The 22,817-nt window shown below is 33.1% G+C and overlaps 1 protein-coding gene across 2 annotated transcripts; it reads right to left on the bottom strand.

The window, feature by feature from the left end:
- Positions 1–4,904: 4,904 nt before the first annotated feature.
- LOC109811658 (uncharacterized) lies at positions 4,905–9,109 on the bottom strand. 2 transcript variants are annotated; one of them, XM_083068299.1, is made up of 5 exons: positions 9,021–9,109; positions 8,802–8,928; positions 8,372–8,502; positions 6,533–6,637; positions 4,905–5,669 (listed from the first exon to the last, which is right to left on the bottom strand). In XM_083068299.1, exons 2-5 carry the CDS (start codon positions 8,877–8,879, stop codon positions 5,237–5,239), a joined length of 747 nt encoding a protein of 248 aa, XP_082924425.1. In that variant the 5' UTR covers positions 8,880–8,928; positions 9,021–9,109; the 3' UTR covers positions 4,905–5,236. The 2 variants fall into 2 exon arrangements, with proteins under 2 accessions (XP_082924425.1, XP_020231038.1); XM_020375449.3 differs by having other exon boundaries at positions 8,802–9,077.
- Between the last annotated feature and the right edge of the window lie 13,708 nt (positions 9,110–22,817).

The raw sequence follows: 22,817 nt of genomic DNA on the forward strand, positions 1-22,817 counted from the left end.
ATCTGAAAACCAACTTGCAGATATTTTGACCAAGGGAGTTTCAGGAAAAGCTTTAGAAGATACAATTGGCAAGTTAGGCATGTATGATATCCATGCACCAACTTGAGGGGGAGTGTTAGATTAGGAAGTTTGAATTTGAAATATTGTTGTAGAAGTTTAAATTTGAGTTTCTGTTTTAAACAGAATGATTCTTAGGAAATTGTTAGAGATTCTTTAGGTCTTATCTTTGAATCAGTTTGTATTAAGTGTGTATAAATACACCTCAGTTAAAGAGGAAAGGTAGAGATGAATAAAAGTATATTACTAGGATATAAGTTTTGACAATATTTACTATAAGATTGTTTATAAGAAAAGTATTTTCATTTGAAATCCTTTTGCCAAAGTTATTTGGACGATTTAAAAAAACTGTTTACAGCACCAACGGATGCAGCCACCTCATGTGGTTGCATGTAGGAAATAATTATACGATAAGATTTCATATGTATGATTTTGTGTTAAGGTTTGCTTTTTAAAAATGATTAAGTTCTAATCCAATTAACGGAACAATACACATTATAGTATGAAGCCTTAAAAAAGTATATCATGAAGATGAAATAAATTTTAGAGTTGTACTTTTAATCTTCTTACTTTCTTAATTTCATGGATTTCGGCCTCTAATTTTTATTTTCACGGATTTAATTTTAATCTATCTATTAACTTGATATCTAATCTAATAAGTTAGTTACCATGTTTAAATTTAATTAGCAATAATTATACCCAAATCTTAGTTATTTTATAAATTACTTCTACATCTCTTGTACCTTCCTTATTTCATTAATCTAAGAGTACTATATGTGTATTGTTCGTTGATAAAATTAAGGGAGATATATCGAAAAATAGTATAAGTATAATATTCAAAAAAAAAATATCGAAAAGAAAAAGTATGATATTATTAATAAGCATGACATTCCCACAGATGGTAGATTGTCATGAACAATTACAGTTGTTATTGCCTTCAACACACAGACATAAAACCTCGGCGGATTCAACCACGTTGGGTCATTAAATCAATACGAAAGGGTGTAGTTATGTTGAGAATTAACACATCTGATTTCCACACATGTGAATGTAAAATAAATACTGTGGAAGTAAAAAAAAAATAAAAAGAAAATAATAACACCAAAATTTTAAGTGAATTTTTTTTTTAATATGAATAATGAAAAATGAGATCTGGTGTAAAAATTTCCACTATAAAAGTAAAATTGCACCTCCTTTTTATGAGATTATTCACCTCTCTTAAATGACTATTTCTTGCCTTTTATCCTTTAGTGGAATAACTCTTTTTTTCTCTTAAAAACAAATACAAAACTTTCTTATTAAACTTTAGAATGAAGACGAAATAACCTTTCATTTATGACTCTTTGTGAAATGTCTTATCAATTAACTAAGAAATTTCAACAAACACAAATAGTTAGTGCCATTTCAACAAACACAAATAGCTAGTGCAATGAGACAAACACAAATAGCTAGTGCCATGAGACCAATTCCTCCACTGATTGTATATGCCAACAGAACACCACAACATTTCTATTCTTCTGAAGGACCCATACTGTTCCAGGTACCTTGTGGATTTATTGATGTATCTAATATGAATAAGTCTTCTGAATTGTGACAAATGGCACAACATATTATCATGTAATGGTGCCTGAATAACAACACATAATATACCACAGAGTATGCTTTTGATTTTTAATTCTCCACCACCATTTTCCAATTAAAGCTATTATATTAAATTCTCTCAATTTTTATTATTCCCAAACCTCCCCTGTCCCTCTCCAAACACACATTATCCCATGGTGCACAATGAGTTTTTCATCCCCTTTCCCTTCCTCCCTATTAAAATGTGATGGAAAGAATTCATTCCAGTTTCATATGGGAATGGACCCTAGCATGTTGAATTTCACGTGATCTTGTCATGTGAAAATTTGTGTCTATCTCTCCCCATAAATATTAAAAGAAAATTTAGAAGACTCCACTTATTTACTTCTTACTATGAGAGAGATAGACACTAGATTTTTACATGACAAGGTCGTGAAAATTCGACATATTAATTCACATTTTTTGTATGCGATCAGCTGCATCAATCAATTTCAGTTTTGCTGGTCAACTGGAAAGCATTACTGAATAGGTTGGAAATGTGTGTACCAGAGCTAGCATGTTTCATTGTATCAACAATGAAAGGATGTAACATATGGATTGAAATTTGAGATTTTCTTTTTAAAGTACTTGGGTTACTGAATATGGAAGATGGGAGTTTTACAATTAAATGTAAGTTAGAACCTAAATTGGTTTGGACTTCAAATATACAATTCTGGTTTATGAGATATTACCAATCCTTTTTTAAAAACTAACTATTTAACATTTGACAAACTTTCAGCTCCTTGGTTATGTACCATTAAATACTACCATCTCTTAGTACTGAAACTTTAAATCGATGCCAAAATGATGTAGCATCGGAAACTACTTAATTTTAAGAAAGAACATTCATAAGTGAAATGTTGCATTACAATTTTTGTTTGCCAATAATTCCAAGTTGTGACTGAAATCATGTTCTTACTGTTTAATCTTTTATGCTGTGGCAGCATTCAACATTACATGTTTGAGGAAAGTGTCTGCCTGCTACTTCGGGCCTCATGGTTCAAACCTTTATTTGTTGAAGAACATGTGGACAATGAAGATGCATATGAAGAGCTAGAAGATTACTATCAATATATAGGAGGATGGAGACAATGATATGACTGGAGCTTACTATGGTGATTCGTCTAGTTTTTGCATTGGAAACCGAAGATGTGGAGATAACAGTTATGTCAGGTTGGTCATCAAGAGCTTGGCTGGTCCATCATCGTCCGAATTTCCAGGATTCAGGAGCAAGTTCATCCGGCAGCCAATAAAGAAAGCTGGGAAAAGTATAACTGGAAGAAGAGCAAAGAAGCCACAGAAAAGGGAATCTGATGACAAGACAACTGAAAGCAAAGCATCAGCAACATTTGATAAGGTTGGTTCGGAAGTGATTATATTTCATGTCAGGCCACGGCCTTGAAATCCCTTCCCATAAGTAATATATTTTATTTTTCTTCATTTTTTTTCCTGTACAATGTTTGTGCTCTTTACTGTGAAGCTTGTAATAATAGATCATGGGGAAGGTGTTTTAGAATAATGGCTTGGTGAGGTGGTTGGGTTATGGAATTCCTCACTCACTATAGCATTGAACATTTTAGGTCTAGTTGTTAATTTGTTATGCTCACAATGCAGGTCTAAGTTGTACATAATTTCTAATATTGATATTTTGACATATATTTCTCAAACTTTAATATGTGCCTTCAGATTCCACTTGGCTTAAGTGAGGGATAATCCCTGCCTCACATTTAGTAATCTTAGTTTACTAGCATGTTGAATCTGATCAATTGGAGAACACAGGAATGTGTTAGATAATTGGAAATACGTTCACTGATTATAGTTGTTAGTGTTACTTTAATTATGTAATATTGAATACTAAAAGGCTGAATTCTAATAGTATTTTGATATAGAGAAAATTTGCGTGTTTAAATAATGTACGTGATCTTGGCAAAAAAAACATAATTAACTATGAGCAAGAAAAGAACCGGTTAATTTCATTCTCTAAATCATTTCTCTCTCTTATTAAATTTCTTCTCCAACTCATTTCTCTTTCTTATTAAATTCTTTCTCTAACTTATTTATCTCTCTCCTATTAAATTCTTTCTTTAACTCATTTCTCTTTCATCTCTCATGATGTCTTCCTCCTCTCTCTCTGAACAAATAAAAATTTATTAATAGAAAAAATAAATAAATTGGAGAATGAAATTAATAAGAGAGAGAAAATATTTTTATTTTCATTTAAAATTAAATTAAATTACTATAATATCCTTTGTACGAATTAACCAAATCAAAATAAATGAGTGATTTTTTTGTCCTAAAAAATTGGTGTAAGTTGCTAACATACTCCCACTAAAAAATAAGTGGGAGTACATTAGCATTCCCCTATATATATATATATACATATATGAATGCATTTAATTTTTCTTTTTAACAATAACAGTGTGTGATAGATCTTTCATGTTTCTATCAAGATCTACTAGAATAAAGTAACATAATATCTGGTTTTTTCTATCCTTGTATGTATTTTGAATTTTCTTCTCAAAATTTTAATCTGCAATTTGTTGGAATTGCAGACCCCACGTGGATCAGTGGTATGTATGGTCAATGTAATTGTATATAAGTGAACTTGTATGTAATTGGTCATCGCTAATTGATTGACATATATAGATGAAAGATCAATGAACAGAAGTTATATGTAATTGAGCATAGTTAAATCACATGATCTCATTACAATATTTTCTGTATTCGTCATTAGAATTAATCCACATCACCTTATTACGAGATGATGAATACAAACTAATTTCAAAACAAGATCAATTAACTTCAAAATCCAGAAGTTGGGATCTCCAACAAATTGCAGATTAAAATTGAGAAGAAAAATCAAAATATGTAAAAGGATAGAAAAAATTAAAGATTATTTTCCTTTATTCTAGTAGATATGGTGTGCAGATCAAGGTCTCTCTGTGAAAGCACATTTCTTACGTTTGCTTGTTTCATTATTCCAATAACTTTCTTTGGTTAATCTCATATACAGTTTAAACTTCTATATAAATGCCCCCCATGTTTACCTTTATATAAAAGGCATTGATCAAGTAAGAAACTATGTATATCTGATTGACTCCGGCACACTTGATTTGAGTCACTTTCATAACGCCACAAGACTAGAGTACACTTTTGAAAGAGCAAAAAAATGATGACCAAATTAAAGGTGGTTAATAGCCCGCTCCCAAGAGTAGAATACTTATGAATGAGTGAAAAAGTATCAATATCACATGTCTTTTTGTTAAGGTGTCAAAGATATCAATTATCACATAGAAATTATGTACAACTTAGACCTGCATTGTGAGCATAACAAATTAACAACTAAAACCTAAATTGTTCAATGCTATAGTGAGTGAGGAATTCCATAATCCAACCACCTCACCAAGCCATTATTCTAAAACACCTTCCCCATGATCTATTATTACATGCTTCACAGTAAAGAGAACATAAACACTGTACAGGAAAAAAATGTAAAAGAAAAAGAAAATATATTACTTATGGGAAGGGAATTCAACGCCATGGCTGACATGAAATAGAATCACTTCCTACCCAACCTTATCAAATGTTGCTGATGCTTTGCTTCAGCTGCCTTGTCAGCAGCTTCTCTTTTCTGTGCCCTCTTTGCCCTTCTTCCTGTGATACTTTTCCCAGCCTCTTTCTTTCTCGGCTCGCGGGATGAACTTGCTCCTGAATCCTGAAAATTTGGACGATGATGAACCGGTCGAGCTTCTTGACGACCAGCCCTAACATAACCATTGTCTCCCCATCTCCTGTTGCCAATGCGAAAACTTGACGAACCACCATAGTAAGCTTCATCCATATCATCGTCTTCTTCGTCCTCGTATTGATAGTAATCTTCTAGCTCTTCATATGCATCTTCATGATCCACATGTTCTTCAATAGATAAAGGTTTGAACCATGACGCCCGAAGTAGCAAGCAAACACTTTCCTCAAACATGTAATCTTGAAGGCTACCACAGCATAAAAGATTAAACAGTAAGATCATAATTTCAGTGACATCATAGAATGATTGTCAAACAGAAATTGCAATGCAATGCAACATTTCACCTATATAGAATGATCATTCTTAAAATTAAGTAATAATCAATGCTACATCATTTTGACATCAATTTAAAGTTTCTGTACTAAGATGGCACAATTTAATGGTACATAACCAAAGAAGCTGATAAGTTTGACAAATGTTAAATTGTTAGTGTTTAAAAAAGGATTGGTAATATCTCATAAACCAGAATATCATTGTATTTTTGGAGTCCAAACCAATTTAGGTTGTAACTAGTATTTAATTGCAAAACCCCCATCTTCCATATTCAGAAACCAGACAATAATAACCCAAGTATTTTAAAAAGAAAATCTCAAATTTCAATCCATATTTTACATCTTGCATTGTTGATTACAATGACACATGCTAAACAAAGGAGGAAGTGCCCTAAACCCTTCCAACCTATCCAGCACAGCTGACTAGCAAAACAGAAAATTTAGTTATTGATAGAATATTAGAATCTAATGGTCATTAATTGATTGATGCAACTGACCGCATACAAAAATTGTGAATTAACCATCTGATGTTGAATTTTCACAAACTTGTCATATTGAAATCTATTGTCTATCTCTCTCTTAAGCAGTAAAAGTAGGATCTTCTCATAACTTTTTAATATTTATGAGACAGACAAATTTTTCACATGGCAGGATCATGTGAAATGTAACATGTGAGGATCCATTCCCGTGTAAAACAGGAATGATTTCCTTCCATTACATTTTAAGTAGCAAAAACTAAATCAGAAATGAAAATCAACGTAAAAAGTGCAATTATTACCTGCCATCAAGTGAGCGATGGACATTGAGGAACTCAAATGGATGCTTACACTGAGGGCAAGTAACTTTCTCACGGTATGTAGCCCAACGAAGGATGCAGGTTACACTACACAAAATCAAGTAAAACAATAAGCAAAATAGGTGCAAAACACATCACAAAATAGTAAAATACCAACAACAACAACAACAATATTAATAATACAATCTCTCAAACCCACAGGAAAATTAAAATAAAATAGAGTTCAAGCAAACTCAATAGATATACAACAGCACATCACTTATTTCATTAAATAAAATAAAAATTTATCAAATGCCTTTAGGGTATAGAAAGAGGCAATTAAATACCTATAATATCAATGTGATGGATAAGGACTAAGGAGTCTAATCATGGAATTTAGAACAGAGATCATTGACATAATATTAATGTGTTCAAATGTAATACACAGTTACTTGATAAAAAGGCTTCCACTAAAAACATAAGCTATCATTTTTTGTACTGAAATATCAGTTAGGCAACATCCCTAACACAGTAGAGTCAAGAACATTAAAAATCAACCAAAATATGTCCACTACAACTCAGAAGCTGATCAATCCAGATCTTGGACCTATATTTTTTCAATCTCTTTGATGCAGAACTAATACAAACAAGATTAATTTGATACAGTGATAAATTCTAGTCTATTCATTTAAAAGAAATATAAGATCCCATATGATTGCAAATAACTCTTGATGTCTCCATAATGTGATTTGATATATTCCATATTTTCACTTTCAATTTAACCATGATAAAAAGCATTACTGATCACTCAACTCCATGATTTCAATCAATTAAACATTTAAACATACTACGTAACATCACTGATCAACTATCTGAGATTTCTTAAATGGACAAATATGATAGTTGAATGTAAATTATGAAGCATTCCTCTTATCCATGAACATAGACTCCGCTGAAATGCACTAAAGCAACACTCGGCCCCAACACCAGCAACCCCCCCCCCCCCCCCAAACAAAAAAAAAAACACACAAAAAGAAGAAAAAAGAAAAAGCATGAATCAATTCCAATTTTCAAAGCATTTCAACTGCAACAAAATTTACTACCTAAAGTGACAAATCAGTTAACACTTGCAAACATGATGACATTTGAAAGTGTGCTTTCAATATGGGATAATTGCTAGGATAAAACCTAGATATATTATACTTTCGGTATTGAACAACTGGTAGTTGTAAATCCAAAATGGTAACAACTATCAAATCAAAGCTAACCTAGTTGTTAATCATTTAATAAAACCATTGACATGCTTTCACCAAACAACTTGAACTTTTAGAAACATTGTCAGTCTCGGTAAAGTATCAGACTCTATACTACTAAGTGGCCATGAGTTCAAATTCAATCTATCACCCGCACTCTTGTAAATAAAAGTAGAAGTTCAGCACATGTTAAAATTAAGCTTGTATAATCTCCAGGCTTCAAGCTCAAAGTGCTCTTGCTTCATGAAGTGAGTTAATGACACTAATAATCTCAAGCACAAAAGATACAGAAATACTCCAAACATTAATGATCTTTGTAGCTCAGACATAATCCATGTCCAATTAAATAAATTAGTCCACATCGTCAGGATAAATACATATAACATGCTAACATTTAGAGGTTATTTATTTTTAATTTAATTCATGGGAGAAAGACACCGCCATAACCCATGTCCCTGAGAAGACCAATTAGTACTGAAAATTCCAACCAACCCAAAAGCAATTGGAAAACGAACACACCATAATCAAGAAAACACATTTTCCACAAACTTAATTCTGAAAACAACAGCAAGAGATCGTTCAGACAAACCAGTAAGCATGCTCGCAACCTTTTACAAGAGCAGTTTCCTGCAGCACTATCTTATCCAAGCAAATAGCACAGATTCCCCCATGGCTTCCAAACCCCACCTCGTGAATCTCTGCCTCACTCCCCTTCTCACTCTGAACATCAACAACATCATCAGAAACCATGGAACCAACAAAAGGAACGCAAATTCTAACATTCCCAACCCCATTAAAACAACATCAACAAAATCAGCGACAGATCAAAAACAAATCAGACCCAGAACATAAATCTTGAATCTTTACCATGAAAACCTAATCGGGTACCCCCAAAAAATCCAAAAAAATCCAAAAAAGCCAGAAATCAAACACGGAGATATTGAATCAGAATAAGTCATACCCATTACAAAGAAGAAAGAAATACGCATACCCATTAACTAGAAAGAAGGGGAAAATACCAGATCTTTGATTGAAAGGTCCTGAAAATCGTTGGCGAGGACCTGTTCGCCTTGGATCTTCATGAGTGAGGAAGTCATAGTGACAGATTCAGAAGGAAGGTATAAAAGAAACTAGTAGGGTGTGTATCTACGAAGAACCATACAATAGAAAACCTCAAGAAAGGAAAATAAAGAGAGATAAAGAGAGAGAAAGAGAGAGAGAGAGAACAAAAAGAATACAAGAGAGATGCTCAAGAATGATTCTCAGATGCCAAAGGGACAAAGGAAACAGTAAAAAGGTTGAAACTTGACGCGACAATGTCAATTCCAACTTTTTAAACTCAACACAAGGAACCGGGGAAACTTTTATTTTATTTTTCTATGATTTTTCATTTTTTCTTTTTTGTACAATTTTTCATTTTCAAACATTTTCTTAACACAAATTTAACTATAATACTGTAACAAAATATTTAGACTCTAATGTGATCATGATAATACGCTACTTTAAGCATTGTTGTAATCGAAAATCGTAACTGAAAATCATTAATATTGTTATAACTTATTCGGTAGTTTCGAATTTAGATTTTATATTTTTGCTCTAGCTTTTATAACAACTTTATCTCGTATGAACACGATTATTTCTGACGGAAGAAGTAAGTGATTTAAAATAAAAATGATAATATGGTAATTGAGAGAGGAGTTTGACTTCTTTTAATAAGTCTTCTTTGATTCTTACCCTATCAAAGACAAGATAGATTTAGAAGTCTAAAAATGTTGGTACAAAATATTTAAACCGACACTAATTCAGTTAGAGTTGGGAAATTTGTGAAAACGCAGGTAAATTATTTTAAATTTTAATATATTTATATAATCTTAAAAACTATATACTACTATGTTAATTATATTTCAGTTTTTGAACCATTAGTTATATTTATCAAAATATATAAATTAAGAAATAATTAATAATATTTTAATAAAATTTATAATTTGAATTAATATTATTTAATTATTATCATTTATTTAAATTAAAAATAAATAAAAATATCTCCAAAACTTATTATTAAAATAAGTAAATCCTTTCTCATATTACATATTAATTTACTTTAATATAGAACGATACTTTTAAAATGAAAATGGTATAAAACATTTTGCATAATTAATTAATTAAAAAATTCCATCGTCTCTCTATTAAAATAATTGCATAAAAAACTTATGTAATACATGATATTTATGATTAAAATACGAGAGAATCAAATTATACCCATGTTACTTTATATAACTATTTTTAATTTGATGATACTTTTTTTAAAAATTAAATATCAATTTCATCAACCTATATTATATGATATATATATATATATATACATATAATTTTATATTAATTTAAAATTATTTAATATCACATTTATATAAATCAAAATTAACATAATATATTTTTTAAAATATAAATAATTTAATTAATTTTTATTATTATTTAATTTTAAAAAATTTGACATACACAATTAAAATAACATAATATTATAATTCAGTAGTTAAATTGATAAAATTTATTTTAAATATAAAATAATTAAATAATATAATAATTATAAAAGTTACACTAATATAATTTAATCTCACTCTATTAAAATTATGTAGAATATTTTACATTATAACTAAATACATTATTTTCTTTTAAAAATATTGATTCAAACATTTGTTATATATATTAAATTATTATAATATTCATTTAATTAATAGTTTTATTTTTAATCGTTGTTAGAGGTAAAGACTAGCATTTATTATAATAAATTTTAATTCAATGCGTAAATTCATTTACTTTTAAAGTAATTATTATAGTATTATGAATTGTGAATAAATTTAAAATAATTAGTGGTTTGTTACTTTCTAAAATAGGCGAATAAAAAATATAAAAGGGAACATTCATAATATTTTGATATTTAGAAGGAGCATTTTTTAATCCGAATGACATAACATTCCATTTATAATGACTAAAGGGAACATTAAAAGCGGTATTATATTTGTCTTCCTCTTTCACCCCAATTTGATAATATCCTGATTTCATATCAAATTTAAAAAATATGTTATTGTTGCGAAAGCGATAATCATAATTATAAATGTAAAATTATCAGAGTTTTATAAGAGAACACTTACAAAGAGATGAGATTTGAAGAAGATAATAACTTAAAGAGAATTTTTTTATAGCAAGCGTTATTTTATAAACTTAGTAACTTCAAACACTCAATGCTTTACAAGAGAGGAGATCTTCTCCTTATATAGGCAAACTCTCACTTACTAAATTACAACTGAGGGCATGTAAACTCCTCATTATTGAAGGGTAGGATTGGAAAATAAAAAATAGTACAATAATTTACATAAAGTAAGACTTCAGAAGATAAGGAATCTTAAAAAGTCTTTTGTCGTCTTGTAGAGCTAGCAGATAACTTTTCTTGAAATGGCAGACCATATTTTTGAAGTTTTGTCTTGAAGCGTCGGTAAAAGAGACAGTTGTCTAAATGCGTCAGCAGGTAATCAATTCTTCTTTTGACTAATCAAACATATCTTCATTTCGAACATAAGGATTAGTTGAAACAGAATCTGAGGATCCTGTTTCTTCTTCAACTGAACCATCTTGCAGAGCATGAATAAGGCGAAGTCTTTCTTCAAACTCTTCTTGAGAACCAGCAGATGCTAGTTCTGCCATAATTCTGCTTTTATCGACTAAAAATTGAGAATCTTCAGCAATTCTTTTCTTTTTCTCATTTTCTTTAATTAATGGGACATTGGACTTTACCCAGTCATCTAATCTTTTTTTGCTTAATAAATTAAGATCAAATTTTTTCCACCATTTGACCCTAATACATCTTGTTAGAATTTTTATTGGTAACTCATCATACGGGCTTCTGAGAAGATAGTCCCATGAAACTATCCAAGTAATATTTTGAGAGGCTACAAATGATATGAGCTTGAAGTTTGGCAAGAATGAGGTCTTTTCTTTGAAATAGTCATAATTTTCTGATACTTCATTAGGAAATAATTCTCTTATTGGTCCCCAGTAATAGAACCATTGCAAGAACCATTTTGGAAATTTTAAAGAAATTCCTCTTTGAAACCAAATAAACCAGGAATGGGTTTTTGGTTGTAAGTAAAGAATATGGGTCCAAGCAGTAATGTAATCATAATAGGTAAAGGTTTGAGGCTGAAATTGTCTTGAAAAAGATTTTGGTTGATGAATTGGTTGTTCCCAGTCTGATGGTGACATAATTCTTAATATCTTTATTTTTGAGAACTGGATATTGTTTTGGTCATCTCGAGAATGGGTTAACTCTATTGAATCTGTATCTACGAGGATGAACTCATAGAAAAGTCTTGGTTGATAAAATGGAGGATAATGATGTCCTTCAGGGAAAATGGTATAGATAAGGTTGGTTAAACTTATGTCCTTCCATTCTGGTTCAACTGTCATAATATCAAAGGTTTGGTCTTTAGTGATATATTGTTCTTCATATGATCTTGAGCTGGATGGTGTTTTAACAGGAGGAGTAATTTTTGATAAGGATGGAGTAAATGATAATTGTTTTGAAGGGGCTGGCATAGAACTAGGTTCTAGTCCAGCTTCTAATGCGGCTATTGGGTTAAATTTGTTTGAATATAATAATGGAGAATTGAGAGAGTCTAAATATGTTGGTTTTTTGAGGGGTATTTTTGTATTGAGGTTTTGTATGGAAGGTGTTCTACTATTGAGAGAGCTTGGTAACTTTCTTGTATCATTCGGCGAAGCCGATAATAATCTTGATGAATCAGGTGAAACCTGTTTAACTGTCTTGCTGGAAGAGGCCTTGAAAGGCGTTCCATATTGATCTTTTGCACTTTTTCTCATTTTTCCTGTAAAAATTCTCTCATTAAATAATCTGGTAATGAGTTTGTCTCTCCTTTGATATGTTCAATCTCAAAATCGAAACAAGATAATAATGCTTGCCATCTTGCAAAAATATGTTTTGAAACTAAATTTTTAACATCTTTTTGTAAAACAGATGGGGCTGCTTTGCAATCAGTTCTAATTAAAAATATTTTTGAAAATAAATCATCTTGAAATTTTTGAAGACATAAAACTATTGATAAAATTTCTTTTTTAACGGTAGAATACTTTTGTTGGGCTGGATGCCAGATTCCTGAATGATATCTGACAATTTGTTCTTTTGATGATGATAAAAAATTTTGTTTAAGTATTCCCCCATATCCTAAGTCTAACGCATCGGTCTCAACAATAAGATAAGCTTCTGGGTCAGAAATTTCTAAATAGGGTAGTCTTTTGACTATTTGTTTTACTTTTTTGACTATTTCTGTCATATCATTATTCCAAGGATTTGGATTTTTTCTAAGGCGGGTGTATAATGGGGTACAAATAATTCTAATATTTGGTATAAAATCTGCTACATAATTAACACATCCTAAAAATCTTTGAAGTTGAGTTTTATCTTTTAATTCATTTGGAAATTTATCGGCAAACTCTATTGACCTTTGAATTGGAGTAATAGTTCCTTGATAAATTTCATATCCTAAAAATCTAATTTTTGTTTGAAATATTTTAATTTTCTTGGCAGAGACTACTAATCCATTTTCTTTAACTAGATTAATAAATGTATGCAAGTGATCTATATGTTGATTTATGGAATTTGAAAATATTTATACTAGGGAAGAACGTATGTAAAGGATTTTGATGATGCCAAAGAAGTTAAAGAAAACAAGAGGTCAAGTTAAAGCAAGGTGATCAAGAAACAAAAATCTCAATATTTTAGATAAGTCTTGTCAACCTAGCTTAATATGTAAAAAGAAATCTTTAGAAATATTGCATAAAGTTCTTGGCCATTTAAAATAAATAATTTCAAAGAAAACCCAAATATAATTTTTTAAATAAGTTTTTGAAAATAGAAGTTTTTCTATATCTTAAGTTTTAACAGCCTGGTAATCGATTACCAGAGGATGAAAACTCATATGTTCAAAATTCAATTATAAAACGTTCTCTGGTAATCGATTACCCATTCCCTGTAATCGATTACCAGAAGTTAAAAATTTCAAAATTTAAATTTAAATTTTACAACGTTCCAAACATTTTGAAATTAAACCGTTATAATCGATTACCAAGTCTTGTAATCGATTACCAGAGTCTATTTTCTGGAAAATTTTAGAAAGACACAACTCTTCATGAAAAGTCATGACCTATGAAACAATCATCTATAAATACCAATAATTTTTCAGAAAAAGGTTACGAACTCAATTTTGAAAAATTATCTTTACAATCACTTGGCCAAAATCATTTGCAAATATTATCTAAAGAGTTCTACTAGATCAACAAAGTGTAAAATCCACTCTTCAAAGAGAGTTGTTCTACTTCATTCATTTCATCTATTGATCAGTAAAGGAGAAAGTGTTGTTCTCCTTGGTGGTCTGTGATTCTCAACACAAGGAAAGGGAATTCCTAAGTGTTGGAGAATTTGAGTCTTGTAAAGGTTACAAGCATAGTGAAAAATCTCAAGTGGGAGACTTGAGGACTGGATGTAGGCAAGGTTGGTCGAACCAGTATAAAATCAAGTTTGCAATTCTCTTTCCCTATACTTTTAATTTTGATTGTGAAGTTTTTGCATCATTACATTCAATTTGTTTATGATATTGAATTTATAAGAAAGAAGTTAGAAAACTTAAAAAGAGAAGAAAAATTAGATAACTTAATTCACCCCCCCCCCCTCTTAAGTTATACGAGGCTACTTGACTAACAAGTGGTATCAAGAGCAGGTTTCTTGTATAAGGCTTAAAAGCTTCAAGATTTGAAATGGCCTCATCAAATTTGTTATTTCCTGAAGGAAACTCTATTAATAGACCTCCTATATTCAATGGGGTAGGGTATCATTATTGGAAATCTAGGATGCAAATTTTTATAGAAGCCATAGACTTAAACATATGGGATGCTATTGAAATTGGTCCTTTCATTCCCACTATTGTAGTTGGTCATGAAATAAAAAATTTGTCCAAAGATCAATGGAGTGAAGATGATAGAAGAAAGGTTCAATATAACTTAAAAGCCAAAAATATAATCATTTCTGCTTTAGGAATTGATGAATATTTTAGAATTTCAAATTGTAAGAGTGCTAAAGAAATGTGGGATACACTTGATGTAACGACCCACCCTAGGCCGTCACATCAATAACCAACCAAAATAAAATAATATAAAATAAAGAAAATAGAGCAAAAGCCAGCTACGCTAGAGTGTAATTATACAATAACATATAAATTGTTTCCAAAATATATAATATAATCTTCTATAGCAGAGTCATCATCCTTAGTAAAGTTATACAGTAATCCAAAAAGATAATATAATTACAATGTCATGAAAACATCAAAATAAGACACCCTAGGTGCTGGTCAAGCTCTAAACCTAGCCACTTCTCAAAGCAGCTATCCAAAAGACTCCTTGTTATCCCAAAGCCTCATACCTGATCTGCTCCCCCACATAGTGAGATCATCACAGTCCACATCATGGAAATATAAGGGTTAGCACATATAAAACCAATCATAGCACATCATAATAAAATATCATTAAACAAATATTTATCCACAGTATTTATCCAGACCAACAAGTCATTTTCAAGCTAAATATAGACAACCCAAAATATAATGTATACACGTCCATGCCAATGTATACATATTTTATGATAATAAAATAATCCATAACCAATGTATACAATCCATACCATATGTATACATATTCCATATCCAAAACAAAGTCACACCACTGTATAATCCATGATGTAACCAACACATCCAAACCAAATGTTGGCCTCAACACCATCCAAACCAAGTGTTGATACGGTGAAACATGTCAGCAACCCATGTCCCACGCCTAACCTCTCATGGAAAATATACAGTTGGATTACGTCGTCACGTAACCCTGGTGATCATGGCCACTTCATCCATCGGTATGACTCGGCCTTGCCCCCATACCGGTAGCAAATAGAATACTTAAAGAAGTACTTCAGAATCCACCTAACATCTGAAGTGGTTTATCATATAATCTTTGGAAAAGTTCCACATTGGAATCCTCACCATGGGATTCCCAAATTTCATATTTTTCCAAAGATTATATCCTGATCTCACCAAGAGATCTAATCCATACCATAACCTTACTCCTTTAAGTCCTATTTACTTTTCCAAACCACATACATAGCATATTCCATAATTAAACATAACCATAACCATGCCAATTTGTCAATATAATAATAATATAAATATCCAAAACAACCATCAATTGATCCAAATTATACTATATGAAATGAAAATCTCCACATAAAATAACATATTAAAATTATACTATTCCTATCATGCTCATATATACTAGATTAATTTTATAAGCACTACCCTTACTTGGATAAACCTGAACTGAAACTCGGGCAGAACCTTCTCCTCTTTCTTGCTTAAACAAGAACCGAAACTCGGGCAGAATCTCCTCTTCTCCCTCCTCTTTTCTCTCCCCTGGCAGAACCTCCTCTACTGGATTCCTCTTTCTCTCTCCTCTTTTCTTTTCTTTCTCTCTCTCTCTTTCTTTCTCTCTCTCTCCTCTTTCTCTCTCTAGGATTCTCTTCTCTCAGTATATTTTTTTCACCCCCCTGGCCCCTATTTATAGGCAACCAGAGTCACCCGGAACGGCCCGTATTGAATTCGGAACGGCCCGTTCCGAATCTTTCAAATGTACGCAAATTTTTAAACTGGAACGGCCCGTTCCAAAATCGGAACGGCCCGTTCCCAAAAAGCAGAACGGCCCGTTCTAAAATCAGAATGGCCCGTTCCGAGACTCATCCAGAACGGCCCGTTCTCCTTCCGGAACGGCCCGTTCTCCCTCCAGAATGGCCCGTTCCAAAGTCAGAACGGCCTGTTCTCCTTTTGGAACGGCCCGTTTTGCTTTTGGAACGGCCCGTTTTGCTTTTGGAACGGCCCGTTTTGCTTTTGGAACGGCCCGTTCCAAGTTTCCAAAACACCCCTTAAATTTTTTTAAAATTGCGAAAATGCCATCAGTACTAAAATTACAAGAATACCCCTATACCTTTATAAAATTTACGAAAATGCCATTGATAATTAATAATAAAAAAAATGGGTATTACAATTCTCTCCAACAACAAAAATTTTCGTCCTCGAAAATTCACTTACTCTAAAAGAGATATGGGTATTGATCCTTCATCCTTTCCTCCAACTCCCAAGTAGCTTCATTAGTAATCTCATCCCAAATAACTTTCACCAAATTGATATATTTACCTCGCAACTGTTTAACTTTCTTATCTGCCACTGAAACTGGCTGTTTCTCAAAAGTTAAATTCTCCTTAACTTGTACTGCCTCTGATTCCAATACATGACTTGGATCGTGAATATATTTCCTCAGTTGTGAAACATGGAACACATCATGCAGATTAGAAAGGAATGGAGGTAATGCAATCTGATATGCCACTGGTCCAATCCTCTTGAGAATTTGATACGGCCCAATAAACTTAGGATTCAACTTCTTAGCTTTGATAGCTCTTCCCACACCTGTGGTAGGAGTTACTTTCAAAAACACATGTTCTCCTTCTGAAAACTCCAAAGGTTTCCTCCTTTTGTCTGCATAAGACTTTTGCCGACTCTGAGCAGCTCTCATTCTTTCCTAAATTTGTTTCACCTTTTCAGTAGTCTGTAAGATGATCTCTGGCCCCACCATCACTGATTCTCCCTCTTTAAACCAACACAAAGGTGTTCGACATTTCCTCCCATACAGAGCCTCAAATGGTGCCATTCCTATACTTGCATGAAAACTGTTATTATAAGTGAACTCGACCAAAGGCAACATCTCTTCCCAATTCCCTAGATGATCCAAAATACAAGCCCTCAACAAGTCCTCCAAAGATTGGATAGTCCTCTCAGACTGCCCATCAGTTTGTGGGTGATAAGCAGAACTGAGCCTCAACTTAGTCCCTAACGCTTGATGCAAACTTTGCCAAAATCGGGATGTAAAACGAGGATCCCTATCAGAGATGATACTGGAGGGCACTCCATGTAATCTAACAATCTCCTTAATATACAATTGAGTTAACTTTTCCAAGGACCACTTTATATTCATTGGAAGGAAATGAGCACACTTAGTTAATCTATCCACGATCACCCAAATAGAATCACAATTCTTAGCAGACCTTGGTAATCCAACAACAAAATCCATGGTTATACTACCCCATTTCCATTCTGGCACTTCCATCATTTGTAACAAACCTCCTGGTTTTTGATGTTCTACTTTAGCTTTTTGACACACAATGCAAGATGCAACATACTCAGCTATCTCCCTCTTCATACCATTCCACCAGAACATTTTCTTCAAATCTTGATACATTTTTGTCATACCCGGATGTACACTCAACTTACTTTTATGACCTTCCTCAAGTATCAACTTCTTCAACTCTTTATCTTGTGGAATACAAATTCTACCCTTGTACCTCAAGATTCCATCCATATCTTGTTCAAATCCTTCAGCTTTCTCAGAACCCAACAACTCTCTAACCTTATTCAATCTCGTATCCTGAACTTGTTTTTGTTTCACCATCTCCAAGAAATCACTAGTAATGGTAGTCATACCACAACTAATAAAATCTGAGGCAATCACAACATTAAGATTCATATCCCTGAATTTCTCTACTAACTCCATCTCTTTAACCATCATGTAAGACATATGAAGAGATTTTCTACTCAAAGCATCTGCCACCACATTTGCTTTACTTGGATGGTACATTAACTGAAAGTCATAATCTTTCAAAAACTCAATCCACCTCCTTTGCCTCATATTTAACTCTTTCTGATCAAACAAATATTTCAAACTCTTATGATCACTAAAGACATCAAACTTTGCTCCATAGAGATAATGTCTCCAAATCTTCAAAGCAAAAACCACCGCAGCCAACTCTAGATCATGCGTAGGATAATTTCGTTCATGAGTCTTTAATTGCCTAGATGCATAAGCCACAACCTGTCTATCTTGCATAAGAACACATCCTAAACCTTGATGAGATGCATCACAATAAACCTCAAAAGATTTATTAGGATCTGGCATAATCAACACTGGAGACGAAGTCAACTTTTCCTTTAACTCTTGAAAAATCCTTTCACACTCCTCCGTCCATATAAAAGGATGATCCTTCCTAGTCAGCTGTGTCAAAGGCATAACTATTTTAGAAAATCCTTCTATGAATCTTCTATAATAGCCAGCCAATCCCACAAAACCTCTAATTTCAGTAACTGATTTTGGATGCTCCCACCTTAAAATCGCTTCCACCTTAGTAGGATCAACTGCAATTCCTTGTGCAGAAATCACATGACCCAAGAACTTAACTTCAGATAACCAAAACTCACATTTTGACAATTTTGCAAATAACTGTTTCTCCTTCAATACTTGCAAAACTATCCTCAGATGTTCTCTATGTTCCTCCATAGATCTAGAATAAACCAGAATATCATCAATGAACACCACCACAAACTTATCCAGAAAGGGTCTGAAAATCTTATTCATATAATCCATGAAAATAGCTGGAGCATTCGTCACTCCAAAAGGCATGACAACATACTCATAATGGCCATACCGAGTCCTGAAAGCAGTCTTTGGTATGTCCTCTTCCTTTACCCGAATCTGGTGATACCCAGATCTCAAATCAATCTTGGAGAAAATAGTAGCTCCCCTTAACTGATCCATCAAATCATCTATTCTTGGCAATGGATATTTATTCTTGATTGTCAATTTATTTAACTGCCTGTAATCCACACATAACCTCACACCACCATCCTTCTTCTTTACCAATAACACTGGTGCTCCCCACGGAGATACACTAGGTCTGATCATCTGCTTCTCCAAAAGTTCTTCAACCTGCTTCTTCAATTCAGATAACTCCGCTGGTGCCATTCTATAAGGAGAAATGGACACTGGTCCCGCCCCTGGTATAAGATCAATACTAAACTCTAACTCTCGCTTTGGTGGTAATCCCGGAACATCATCCGGAAAAACCTCTGGAAATTCTCTAACAACATCAATACTATTCAACAACTTTTCATTCTCTACACTAATAAAAGATAAGATCATAAACCCAAGAGCTCCATCCTTCAACAACCCATCCACCTGTCTATTAGAAATAAATCTCTCCTGTTCATCAGTAGGAAAGATTAATTTCTTCTCTGAACAATCTATCAAAATCCTATTGGCAGAAAGCCAATCCATCCCTAAAATCACATCCAAATCGGATAGAGGTAAACAAAACAAATTCACTTTATAACAACGCCCTTCCACCTCCACTGGACATCTCAAACAATCCTCAGAAGTCAAAATAGACCCTGAAGCTGGGGTAGAAACAACTAGATCCACACACAAGGAACTCACAACTAAATTTAACCTTGCCACGCATTCATAAGAAATAAAAGAATGTGAAGCACCAGAATCAAATAAAATAGAAATATCATTACCATCAGCTTTGCCCTTTCCTTTTACCAGCTCAGATGTCGTTTCAGCTTCAGCACCTGTTAAAGCAAAGACACGACCTGCTGCAGTAGGCCGATCCACTTTCTGGTTCTCTCTAGCTGGAATATTTTTGACATTGCAATCTTTAGCCATGTGACCCACCTTGCCACATTTAAAACACGTATAGTTCTTTGTAGGACAGTCCTTCATCATATGTGGGCCTCCACAGATATAACATCTAATACTCTGAACATCTCTTGTGGTAGTAGTCCCCATCGGTTTCTTATTAGCATTTCCAATTTGAAACTGAGATGGTCTCTTTTGAGGATGTTTCCCCCTCCCAAATCCAGATGATCCCTCTAGACCCTTTGCCACTCTATTTCCTCCTTCAAATCTCTCAACTGTTTTTGCCTTTTCAACTAGAACTGGGAACTCCATAATTTCCATAGGGACAATAGTCTTTTTCAGCTCAAATCTTAGACCCTCACTAAACTTCCTGCATCTCCAGGCTTCAGTGATAGCTTGAGAATAATACCTAGCCAAGTGTTCAAACTTGACCACATACTCTTGTACTGACATATTTCCTTGTTGCAATCTAAAAAATTCAGCTTCCTTAGCATATCTGGCGCTATCTGGAAAATATTTCTCTAGGAATACCTTTTTGAAATTTTCCCAATTTATCACCTCCCCTCTAGCTTCCATCATAGCTTGAGCACCTTTCCACCAGAAACTAGCCTCACCCACCAACATATAAACAGCATAAACTAGCTTCCTCTCCTCGGGGCATTGCATCACCATGAAAATTTTCTCCATCTCCTCAATCCATTGATCAGCAATTTCAGGTCCATCAACACCTGTCAATTGAGGAGGATTCCCTTTTCTGAACTCTGACAAGCCTCTATACTCATCAGGTACTTCAGTCCTAGCTGCTTCAGCTGCAGCCCGGTTGGTCTCCATCTGAGCCAACAAAGTATTTTGTTGTCCAATAGCAGCAGCAATTAACTCCATAGCCTGAGCAATCTGCCGCTCATCCACGCCTGAAGAAGGATTAGAATGGTTTCCCCTACCAACCATCCTAATAAAGATAAAAGATCAAGGAACTCATGAGTTTACACTAAAACACATAAGAAATTCCTTTCAAAAAAATCTATTTCCACTCAACAGAAACATAATAAGACCATTTCCCACAAACCCTAAAGAGACTCGACCAGCTCTGATACCAAAATTGTAACGACCCACCCTAGGCCGTCACATCAATAACCAACCAAAATAAAATAATATAAAATAAAGAAAATAGAGCAAAAGCCAGCTACGCTAGAGTGTAATTATACAATAACATATAAATTGTTTCCAAAATATATAATATAATCTTCTATAGCAGAGTCATCATCCTTAGTAAAGTTATACAGTAATCCAAAAAGATAATATAATTACAATGTCATGAAAACATCAAAATAAGACACCCTAGGTGCTGGTCAAGCTCTAAACCTAGCCACTTCTCAAAGCAGCTATCCAAAAGACTCCTTGTTATCCCAAAGCCTCATACCTGATCTGTTCCCCCACATAGTGAGATCATCACAGTCCACATCATGGAAATATAAGGGTTAGCACATATAAAACCAATCATAGCACATCATAATAAAATATCATTAAACAAATATTTATCCACAGTATTTATCCAGACCAACAAGTCATTTTCAAGCTAAATATAGACCAACCCAAAATATAATGTATACACGTCCATGCCAATGTATACATATTTTATGATAATAAAATAATCCATAACCAATGTATACAATCCATACCATATGTATACATATTCCATATCCAAAACAAAGTCACACCACTGTATAATCCATGATGTAACCAACACATCCAAACCAAATGTTGGCCTCAACACCATCCAAACCAAGTGTTGATACGGTGAAACATGTCAGCAACCCATGTCCCACGCCTAACCTCTCATGGAAAATATACAGTTGGATTACGTCGTCACGTAACCCTGGTGATCATGGCCACTTCATCCATCGGTATGACTCGGCCTTGCCCCCATACCGGTAGCAAATAGAATACTTAAAGGAGTACTTCAGAATCCACCTAACATCTGAAGTGGTTTATCATATAATCTTTGGAAAAGTTCCACATTGGAATCCTCACCATGGGATTCCCAAATTTCATATTTTTCCAAAGATTATATCCTGATCTCACCAAGAGATCTAATCCATACCATAACCTTACTCCTTTAAGTCCTATTTACTTTTCCAAACCACATACATAGCATATTCCATAATTAAACATAACCATAACCATGCCAATTTGTCAATATAATAATAATATAAATATCCAAAACAACCATCAATTGATCCAAATTATACTATATGAAATGAAAATCTCCACATAAAATAACATATTAAAATTATACTATTCCTATCATGCTCATATATACTAGATTAATTTTATAAGCACTACCCTTACTTGGATAAACCTGAACTGAAACTCGGGCAGAACCTTCTCCTCTTTCTTGCTTAAAC

Source organism: Cajanus cajan, chromosome 2 (assembly GCF_000230855.2).
Source record: "Cajanus cajan strain Asha chromosome 2, NIPB_CcT2T_4, whole genome shotgun sequence".
Lineage (NCBI taxonomy): Eukaryota > Viridiplantae > Streptophyta > Magnoliopsida > Fabales > Fabaceae > Cajanus > Cajanus cajan.

Bases quoted from the DNA above. Each gene is read 5' to 3' on its own strand.
- LOC109811658 (XM_083068299.1), bottom strand. From the start codon at position 8,879: ATGACTTCCTCACTCATGAAGATCCAAGGCGAACAGGTCCTCGCCAAC. The intron at 8,503-8,801 runs GTATTTTCCCCT...GTTGATGTTCAG, and splicing joins ACCTTTCAATCAAAGATCTG to AGTGAGAAGGGGAGTGAGGC. The intron at 6,638-8,371 runs GTTTGTCTGAAC...GATTTTGTGTAG, and splicing joins GGTTGCGAGCATGCTTACTG to TGTAACCTGCATCCTTCGTT.